This window comes from Astatotilapia calliptera, chromosome 16 (assembly GCF_964374335.1).
Source record: "Astatotilapia calliptera chromosome 16, fAstCal68.1, whole genome shotgun sequence".
In the NCBI taxonomy this organism is placed as follows: domain Eukaryota; kingdom Metazoa; phylum Chordata; class Actinopteri; order Cichliformes; family Cichlidae; genus Astatotilapia; species Astatotilapia calliptera.
In genome coordinates this window covers 15,515,760-15,527,010 of record NC_137437.1, presented here as the reverse complement: position 1 = coordinate 15,527,010, position 11,251 = coordinate 15,515,760, and the positions used below count along the sequence as shown (strand labels likewise).

The 11,251-nt window shown below is 39.2% G+C and overlaps 1 protein-coding gene across 2 annotated transcripts; it reads left to right on the top strand.

Moving 5' to 3' along the window:
• The first annotated feature begins 6,949 nt into the window (after nt 1-6,949).
• On the top strand, nt 6,950-10,847 carry LOC113008010 (coxsackievirus and adenovirus receptor-like). 2 transcript variants are annotated; one of them, XM_026145114.2, is made up of 7 exons: nt 6,950-7,124; nt 7,402-7,568; nt 8,158-8,371; nt 8,479-8,643; nt 8,759-8,875; nt 9,771-9,894; nt 10,003-10,847. In XM_026145114.2, the coding sequence occupies exons 1-7, from the start codon at nt 7,079-7,081 to the stop codon at nt 10,703-10,705; spliced, it is 1,536 nt and encodes a 511-aa protein (XP_026000899.1). In that variant the 5' UTR covers nt 6,950-7,078; the 3' UTR covers nt 10,706-10,847. The 2 variants fall into 2 exon arrangements, with proteins under 2 accessions (XP_026000899.1, XP_080146976.1); XM_080290850.1 differs by lacking the exon at nt 6,950-7,124 and having other exon boundaries at nt 7,273-7,568.
• The last annotated feature ends 404 nt before the right edge of the window (nt 10,848-11,251 follow it).

Sequence of the window (11,251 nt, the reverse complement as noted above, 5' to 3'; positions counted from 1 at the left end):
TATGAACTTGTATTGATGCTTTGTCTCCATGTGGTGCAGCAAAACATTGATTAGACCGTCTTACTTCAAAAACATATACAAAGCATGAAGCAACAGAAGAACAATGCAAAGACTTTTTCTTTTTCATATATTTGCTTACTATCTCTGATATCATTGCTGTTTCTGTTTATTTATGGAAAAAGTAAACATGTAAATCAAGAACACATTTCCTTATATCCCCACCCCTTCCTGCATGTTGTCCATTGATCTATACCAGGATATATATCAAAATATACCAGGAGTACAACGGTTTTCATCCCACTTTGAATAACCGTACTTTATAGGGAAAAGAGTGTGCCTTTTTTAATTCTTAAATTAGACCTATATATGTGTGTGTCTGTGTGTATATATATATATATATATATATATATATATATATATATATATATATATATATATATATATATATATATATATATATATATATTGATTGTTTTTTTTTAAGTGTCATGCTTCTGAAATTCAATATTTCCGTTTTTAATGTTATCATTTTATCCCTTCATCCAGAGTCATGGTGGGCTTGTGTATACCCCAGGTGTTGGTATTCTTGGACTGGCTGACAGTCCATCACAGGGCTAATATAAAGAAACAGACAACATACTCTCATATCTACAATTATGGTCAGACATTTACATACATCGAACACGGGGATGAATGAGCTTTTACTGGCTTCTTTGAACTTTTCATTTTCCAGGGTAAAGCACACATCTTTATTGGCTTTGAAAAAATAAAAAATGGCTACACCAGTTTGAATTTGTTTTTGGATTTTCTTGAATCCACACAGTGTCAAAAGTCTTCATCCTCAAATACATACACCCCCACTAATGTTTGGTGAAATGTCCCTTAGCATCTTGCACCTTGACCAGATGCTTTTGATAGCCATAAGCAAGCTTGTGGTTGGATATTTGATCGCTCGTCAGAATTTATAGAGTTCATTTAAAATTATTGGTTTCCTGGCACAGACCTGGCTTTTAAGCATAGTCCACATATATTTAATAATTTTAAGGTCTTCTTAAGTAGTACAGATACTAGTGTTAAAAAAATACCCCAGTAAAAGTAATGAAGCAACTTCTTTACTCAAGTGCAGGCTCTGAAGTGTACTCAAAGTAAGAAAGTAAAAGTTAATTTCCACCAGCTGTTTTTGTGCAAAGCTCACTGAACCTGTAATAATTAAATGATAGTATATAGGAAACAAACTTTATTTCAGTCTAAATTCAATTATAACAAAGGCACTACACATGAATCAGTTAAGTAAAACATGAGAAGAGAAAAAAATAAAAAAATAGCTCTATTTTCTGTTGCCTACATTGTGGAGGGTGATTTTGCCTCTAACCAGGAAAATGGGGAGGGGGACGATGTTAAAGTGGCATTCATCAGGTGGGAAACTCTAAAATCAGTTTTAGTGGCTTTAGTGACTCACAGCTCAGAATAATTTCTATTGAGAGCTGCAGCAGATTTTCTTTGTGTACAGGCTGAGATCAGCTGACCTGTGCTGCTCTGAGGTTTACTGTGCTCACCTGAATTATGCAAATTCTCTAATCAAGATGAAGGAACTGACCTCCCAGCCCATTGTTTCTTCAGTGGTGCTAAGTTTCAGTCATTATGCAAATGCACTGTTTATAAGGTTGGGGAAACCTGCAGTCAGCTGAGACTGAAGAAGTCACTTGGATGAGTGAGGAAATGTTTCTCCCACTGAAAACGCTACGTCCAGATGAACAGAATCAACGTTTGGAGATTTACTTACCTGGATGATTGAGCATGCATCAAGACGCCCTCACCTGAATTCAACAAAATGTAAGCAGATGTTTCATAAGTCCTCCATAAGACACTATAAGGTTGGTATGAAGGTGGGATTCAGTAAATGAATCTAAGCAACATCTCTGCTACACTTGATGTGATCTAACTCTGACCATGAAACCACAGCCACTGTCCTCCGGTCACACACTTTTACTGTGAATAACCACAGTACTGCAAACTAACCTGTTTATCCTGGACTAACCTGCAGAGTCTTCTCACGCAGTCTTTAAATAGCACAGTTAGTATGCAACAGGTTGTTGTGCAGCACGTTTCAGTACATGAAAAAAACACGCCACACGTAGAGACCCAATATCTAATTTTAAAACATGAGGACTTACATGTAAGCTTTACATTTACCACTGAGCAGTCCTTGCCTTCAATATGACCTCCCTTCTTCCTCTTTCTTTCTCCATCATGGAGTGAAGTTAGGTCTCATTTTTTTTCTCTTCCTGTGAATTACAGCAGCTGGACCTTTAAGCTAGCAACACACTGTGTGACAAACTGTGTTTAATTATGTTTGTTGAGCTGATAGAAACGCTGCATTTAAAATGACCTGCCACTTAAAAAGCATCACTCCATTTATGTTCTTCTAGCTACTCTTTTGTGGGGCTAGCTCGATGTTGAAGGCCTACAACTGCATCTTATGGACGGTGTTGTGCTAACTTTGCCTGTTTTGAAAATGTAAGGAATAGAGAGTACAGATATTTATTTAAAAATGCAGACAGTAAAAGTAAAAAGTTACCCGGAAACAAAATTACTCAAGTAAACTACAGATACCTGAAAATTCTACAGGGCAGTTTGAAGGCCGTTCCAAGATCCAGATCCCTTCCAGATCCAGTGCGTTTGAGGTCACTGACCTGTTGGGGTTTTTTTACCCAACCATGTCCCAAGTTTAAATTGTCTAGCTGCTGACTTCATATACTTAATTATTCCATCCACTTTGTGCACCGTACCAGTATGACTGAGAGCAAAACAGCCCCACATCATGATGCTACAGTTTGAAACAAAGTTGGAAAGCCTTATTCATTTTCCTTCAAACATACCTCTTGTTATTGTAGCCAAGTAGCTCAATCTTTGCCTCATCTGACCATAAAACATTTCTCAAGAAGGCCTTTCCATGTGGGCAGCTGCAAACTTCAGCTGAGCTTGAAGGTGCTGATTTTGGAGCAGGGGCTTCTTTCTTGGTCTCAGTTCGCAATTTTGTACAACTTGCTTCACAATGGACAGTGAATCTGGTGTTCTGGAATTTTCCAGTTTATGGCAGGTTTGAGCCTCGGTGCTTCTTGGGTGGTTTCTCAACATCATAACCAATTCCCTCTGCTCTGGGAGTGACAGTTTGGCTCTTCCTCCAGACCTCGGCAAAGCGGTGACAAATCTAAAAAACTTGTACTTTCAGTTTTTTAAAATGGGTTAAAGTGGGTTAGTGTTAGAATCAGAAGCAGAATCAGAAAGGGGTTTATTGCCAAATGTTGAGCAGGTTTACAATATTAGGAAATTGCTGCGGTGCTTCAGTGCAAACATAGTGTCATAAATAGCACTTAAATAGACATGAAAAAATAAAAGTAGGGATAAGAATTAAAAGTGCTACATAGAAAGATATGTGCATGAGCTATACATGAGATATATACATGAGAATAAGAATTAAGAGTGCTACGTTGAAAGATATATACATGAGTGCAGGTGGTGATCAGTGCCAATCATGGAATGATGCAGTGACACAGCGTAGGGTCATGTGTTAGTGGCGGGTACAGTCATATGGTTATTGTTCATGTGTCCAACAGCAGAGGGGAAGAAACTGTTCTTATGGCGAGAGGTTCTGGTGCGAATGGACCGGAGCCTCCTGCCTGAGGGGAGCAGGTCAAACAGACTGTGTCCAGGGTGAGAAGGGTCAGCTGAGATCCGAGCTGCACGCCGCAATGTCCTGGAGGTGTACAGGTCCTGCAAAGATGGGAGTCTGCAGCCAATCACCTTCTCAGTAGAGCGCACAACACGCTGCAGTCTCTGTTTGTCCCTGATAGTGGCTCCAGCGTACCACACGGTGATGGAGGAGGTGAGGATGGACTCGATGATTGCAGTGTAGAACTGCATCATCGTCCGTGTTGGCAGGTTGAATTTCTTCAGCTGCCTCAGGAAGTACATCCTCTGCTGGGCTTTCTTAATGACGGAGCATATGCTTGTCATATGCTCATGCTACATGCTGATTGTCCTTTTTTCTGTGAACTCACTGTAAAAAAAAAAAACAAATTATTGTTACTGTTTATCTGGTACTTAATTACTTTGGTGTAGTATTAATTTTAATGGCAGGAGACTTAATCAATGTGAGGACCTGTAAAATAAAAATCTATGCACTCCTTCACATTTTCCAAACCTGTCCAGTGGACTGGAGTGCAGCCTTTGCTGGGCCGATTCTGGCCCACGAGCCGCATGTTTGACACCGCTAGCATATAGTATATAGGCAGCTCTGAAAAAACATTTTGCTTCAGCTGATTAATGTCATGGTAGATACACTTAAAAAAACAAACAAAAAAAACATCTTCTGTGTTGCTGACAACGGTAACAGAGTGGATGCTAGAGTGGATAATAATCATAGTGGTCAATTGACATGCTCTGCACATTTTTGTGTGCATTTTTAATTTACTGATATTACAACATGTATGTTGTAATATCAGTACATTCAGTACAACAATGTTCAGTACATTCAAATAGTATTCATAGTTTGGTATCTAAATCCTAAAATTTTTGGACAGCGTAAAAGTGTAAATGAAAATAAAACATTCCGGCATGATGGCTGGGCTGTTACAATTCCCATTTCAGCTGGTTCAATTCAGTTCAGTTTTATTAATATAGTCAAAAGGTGTCCAAATAAAGCTACTTTCACTTATTCCCTTGTCACAGCATGAGTTTACCACTGGACACCCTTCCTGGCGTAATCCCAAGGAGGATTTGTGTCTCTGACTAGAACTGAACCAGATACCTTTGTGCTTGCAAAGTCATTGTGTAATTCACTACACTATAGAGCCACATTCAATAATACAGGTGTCCAAATAATTCTGTTTAAAATGTCGCAAAAGCCAGATGTTGCAAGCGGAAAACATGTCTCATACCTTTCAATTGTACATTAAATGCCTAAAATGGTAACATGTAGATGAAATTTAAAAAAAAAAAAACAGAATGCAGAGAATGCAAACCCATATTTGATCTATTTTAATACAACATAGAAAACATTAAATATATCAGCTCATTTTAAATAAAATGGCAGCAACAGATCTCAAAAAGCCAGGATGGGAACAACAGAAAGTTGGAAAAGTAAGTAGTAGTAAAAATAATCAGATGATAGAACAAGAACATTTTTCCGTGGGCAGCATGACAACTTCAAATTCAGCCGTGCCCCTTTTCATATAAGACTTGTTTGCAAGCAGCTTGTTAAAATAAATTTGCAGAATAAAGTCAGGGACATTTTAACACTTATGTAAATATGAAAGTGATGGTACATTCAAAACACTAATTATGAACATGAGAATGTTGTGTAGCAGCGGCCGGCATTACATGGAGAATTTGGACAAAATTAATTTAGCATTATTAATTTTATAGAACAATTCAGAATAAATTATTAAATCATGGAAATTAGTTTATTATTTGTCCCGTCCTACCCGAGCCTGCTTGTGCCACAGGATTCTTCCTGTTAAAACTTTTTTCTTTCCCACTGCTGCCGAGTGTTTTTTTCATAGGGTCTTATATGATTGTTGGGATTTTCTCTGTATTATTGTTGGGTCTTCCCCTTACAATATTAAGCACCTTGAGGTGACTGTTGATGTGATTTTGTGCTATGTAAATAAAATTGAATTGAACTGAACTGAATGTATCATGAGAAAATAAACGTGGCAACCTGCAGGGCTCATGGTCCGACCACTGTACCTAAGCAAACTGAAACCAAACAACCTCTGGCTAAGCAGATACCACAACACAGAAGAGCTAACTCATTAGGCCAGGCAGGGAGGAACACTGGTTTCAGCAGGGAGTCAAGGAGGCCATTTATGTAAAAACTGAAAGACCTTCTCTGAATTGAGGAGGGGCCTAAGAGTTCATCTTTCACCATCTTACAATGCTGTGATTGCAGGAATCCCCTGACTCTCTGTGAATGGTACTCAACACCATTGATCAGTGGTCATTGATCGGTGGCCGTTGATCAATGACCACTAATCAGTGGTCATGAAAATTTGCAGAATTATAAGCATAAAACTGACCTCACAGCCTGTTGTTCCTTCAGTGGTCCTACTGTGAGTTGTTATGAAACGTACTGTTTATAAGGTTGGGGAAACCTGAAGTCAGCTGAGAGTGAAAAAGTCACTTGGATGTTTGATGAAATACTTCTCCCACTGAAAACGCTACATCCAGGTGAACAGAATCAACTTTTTGTAGGAACTATTAGATTCTCTCACACATGAAATGACTAAAGCTAAACCTCAGTGGTTAAAGCTTTCAACCTCACACGTATGAAAGGCTGAATACTTTAAGACTTCATCAGTCTGTAGGACTGCATCATCAAGGGCTGCGTCTGAATGCCACAAAGCCTCTGACCAAGCACACTGTATTATAGCGAAGGTCACTTCTTCCTCCCTGCACAAGTGCCTCATACAGTAATTTCTTTTTCAAGCAGCTTCCTTCAGCTTCAGCCAACACAAAAAGAGGTTAATTATTTGTTCAATTATATTCATTTGCTTTTTATGTTGGGTGTGCTAGAGTAGCTGCTAGATAATGCTTGTTATAAAATTTTCAATACAACACTGCATCCTGCAGGTCAAACTGAGCACAACAGCAGCTGCGGACAGACAATCTCGCTTTCCAGGAAGGTCAAAATTTCAAAATCCATCCAGTTTTGTAAGTTAATAATACTGAAACACTTGAGAGAGACACATGAAGTTTTTTGTTGTTTTCTGTTGTTTTGTTTACATCTGTCTGTATGTTAAATTGAATATAAGCTCTTTTTCATGTGTATTCCCTGCTTATCACTTTCAGCTCTAGTTTCTAGGTTTAATCAAAAGCGAAACAGATCAGTGATTGGAGCAGAGGTGACATGTGACTTGTAGCTGCTAATTTATTACCTGGAAGAGTCAACTTCTTTACACCTGGGAGTTCACCGTGAAGGTTAGGCGGGTTCTCGCTCTTGGACTGAAAGCATAAACTTTCTTCTTTTTTTTAAAAGTTTTTCTGGATTTTTAAAAATTCTCTTTTATAATCGACGATGGACAGGCAGCTTGTATGGGGAAAGCTGTTTCTGATACTCACAGGTACGCTTTATGCTTTATGTTTTTTCACTTCTGTCAAAACCATTGCCACACCTTTATGGTATTATCGCCTGTGTTAATCATTAACCCAACTTCTTGCTACTCACCTGGAACAGGATATCGTTTTACTCAAAGGAGACATTCAGATTTTTCTTTTCGACAGCTGCCTTGAAATAAATGTAAAAGTTTGAGTTGGTCATATTCATGAAACTAGTTTTTAAAGTGATCATTAAAGAAGCACAAGAAACTAAAAGACACTGGTCATTCCTTTTTATTCCAGTGCTGTCCTGCTGCAAGAGTCTTCAGGTGTCCATTCCAAAAAAAGAATATGAGGCTGAAAAAGGAGGCAGCATTGACTTGACCTGCTCCTGGGTCCCTGCAAATCCCTCATTGACCGACTATGTACTCACATGGGAAGTCTTCCCAGAAATTACTGGAGACTCAATGGTAAGAAGGGAAATTACTGCACTAAATACTAAATATATGTTTATGTAGACCCTTACTGATTTTACTCAAGATTCCGGGCTGTTTTGGGATTATAGTATTAATATAATATAATATAATATAGCATATAGTATAGTCTTAAATATGCTATAGTCCTAAAACAGTTACAGTTTTAATAAAATAGAATTTCTATGAAAAGAAAAGTGTGTTCTACACTTTACTTGAATGTAACATGGTTCCTTCCTACTAATATTGTAATGATTTTGTTCCAGTGGATAACGAACAGGTGAATGACTCATGTATGGTTTCATGTGTATAAACTACTCCTTCACCTATCAGATAACCCAGAAACAGGATTAAGTCTACATACAGCTTTTATTTGCCCAAGCTGGTAGTTTCTAGTTCCAGGTTGTTCCTAAAACAGTGCGTTTGACCTGTATAGAATAAAATCATACATATGCCTCATTTGCATGCCGTAAAGGGCTTTACGGGCTGTTCTGCATGCAACCCACTGTGTTTTGTAATATTTACAAATATTACTTCCATAATTAAACTAAGCAGATATCTTATGCTTGTTTTTATTTTTCTCAAGAAACGTGTGGCTACTGCATGGTATGGCAAACCGGTTGAAATTTCCCCAGCTTATGAAGGCAGAGCATCCTTGGACGTTGACCCTAACACTCGAGTGAGCACACTGCATTTAACACAGCTCACCATGCAGGAAAACCGCCATTTCCAGTGCAATGTCCTTATATATGGTGACGATGATGGAACAACTGGTACCACCACCTCCCTTGTGGTCCTGGGTGAGAATTAGCAAACTGATAGATTAGCCTCTTACACTCCAAAATACAATCTCAGAAATGACGTCAAATCAAAACTGTTGTTTATACTAACTGTTTTTATCTTGTAGTCCCTCCCTCTCCACCAATCTGCAAGCTTCAGGGAAGTGCAGAATATTTTCAAAATGTTACACTCACCTGTTTGTCTGAGGAGGCATCCCCAGCACCCACCTACGACTGGAAGAGCTTTAGCGTCGACAACAGTCCCAGACAATTTCCACCTAAAGCAACTCAAAGTATGCTCTTCTACTAGCAATATGTCACTTTCAAGTGCTCTGTGTAAATACAGCAGATTGGAAAAAAAGGCATTACTCGGCACTGTTTCAGCTAATCTTTGTCATTATTTTTCAGAGGATGGAGTCCTATCTCTCTTCAATATAACAAGGGAGACATCTGGGTACTATATTTGCACATCACAAAATCAAATTGGTTCTGCCAGCTGCAACTTTACTTTGGCTGTGATGCCTGGTGAGCATTCCAACTTCTTTTAATTCAGTTTTGCAGTTTACACTTATCTTCATTTACACCAGCTGCAACAGTTGACTGTTTTGGAACAATGTTTCTTACAAACTCATTGTAGATACCAAGATGACATCTTAGTTGCAAATGTAGTATTTACCTTCTAAATATGGGAGTGTGGGGGCTGGGGATTGTTATGTAGAGCTGAGTTGACATTTTTGGTTATTACCTCAAAATTCAGACACATATAATTCGAACAGAAATAAATAAGTCAGAATTTCACGATACCTAGTTAGCTGAAATTGCGAGATACTAACCCCGAAATGCTGATATATGACAAAATAAACAAAACCAAAATGGAAGCGCTTTAAGCCTGCATTCTTCTTAATGGCCACCAGGGGGCAATAGCTGTGGTTAATAAAAATCTTCAGGTCCTATTGAGGTCTATGAGAAAGCAGCTTTTCGCTTGACCTTTGTAAACACTTTCCTGATGTGTTCATGGTCTCGGTCACTCATTTTGGATCATATTAAAGAAAACATTGAGCCATTTTGTAAACTTTGTCCAGTCTTAGTTTCAAAGAGTCTTAGTTTTTTGGGGGTACGTTCATTGGCTAACAGGTTGTGGTTGACAAGCCATCACAGTGAGTGCAGAGTTCTCATTTCATTATAAAAAGAGGCAGCTTGTCTGAGGACTGCTGCCATATTGACATATTGGTCAGCATTTTATTATTTTACCATGACCATGTGATTTAAATTGCCTGACATAATAATTTAAATAATTGCAATTGAAATTCACCTTCTCCAAAACATAACTTGACAACCAGCAACAGCTCAAAGTTAAGCTTTAAACCCTGGATGAAAGGTTTAACCCTGACTTAACTATATTAACTTACTTTTTCTCCAGCCAGCATGAAAATTGGGTCCACAGCAGCTATAATAGGAGGAGTCCTCGCAGGGCTCCTGGTGGTGGGGATTCTCATCTTCTGTCTTTGTCGGAGAAGGAGCAAGAAGAATAAATATCCTGAGGGGTATGTACTGTGTGTTCTGGATTTTTCTGTCATTGTAAATTGTTTTAAACAATTTTTGATTAAAACAGTCAATCAACCATCCAGCTCCTTCATGTGTTTGTCTCCTAGTTCCCCTGAAGAAATGAGGTATTACGACCAAGATGCTGCCGAAGGTGAAGAACCATACTCAGACAACAAGTCAAACAGCGAGAAGAAACAGGCCAGCCAGAATGAGGATAATGATGTGGCACCTCAAAATATTTCCAGAGTCGAAGAAGTTGTGCAGAAGTTTGCAGATGATCAGTACAGTTACAATAGCAGCAAAGAAAGGTATGAAGGCAAGGGCAGTGATATAGACTCTCACCGGTACCAGGACGACCAGCGTGACCATTATGGTGGTAACCGGGATCGTCTTGATGATCAACGCGAACGTTACGGTGGTAGTAGAGATCGCCTCGAGGATCAACGTAATCGTTACGGTGGTAGTCGAGATCGCCTCGATGAACAGCACGATCGTTACGGTGGTAGCCGGGATCGCCTTGATGATCACCGCGAACGTTACGGTGGTAGCCGGGATCGCCTTGATGATCACCGCGAACGTTACGGTGGTAGCCGGGATCGCCTTGATGATCAACGTGAACGCTATGGTGGAAGTCGTGATCGGCTTGATGATCAACGTGAACGCTATGGTGGAAGTCGCGATCGCCTTGATGATCGCCGTGACAATTATCGTGGTAGCCGAGATCGCCTTGACGATTACAGTCGACATGACCGCGGTGATCGCTATGGTGGTAGCCGAGATCGACTTGATTACAGTGACAGAAACCAGTAAAAATCTTTTACTGCTTAAGTGAAACCTGCAAAATGAATTAATGTCTTTTGCCTTGTCCCCCTCCCCTCAGCCCCAGCTGGTTTCTTCCTATTAGAAGGGAGTTTTTCCTTCCCACTGTCGCTAAAGTCCTTTTTCATAGGGGGTAATCTGATTGTTGGATTTTCTCTGTATTATTGTAAGGTCTTTACCCTACAATGTTAAGCGCCTTGAGAAGACTGTTGTTGTGATTTGGCGAAATTTCAATAAAATAAAACTGAATTGAATGCATCATGAGAAAATAGAAATAGCAACCTGGAAAGCTCACAAAACATGTACAAACTCCGAAACACGTACAAACTCCGAAGCACGTACAAATTCTAAAGCATGTACAAATTCCGAAGAATGTGGAAACTCCAAAGCATGCACAAACTCCAAAACAAATGCAAACTCCAAAACACAACGGAAGTGCTCCAGGACGCTAGGGGCAGTGTTAAGCTTCTCTATGAGCAAAGCACACTGACTGTTAGCTAACGTCAGATTTGACTCCACCATAAACCAAGCATTCAT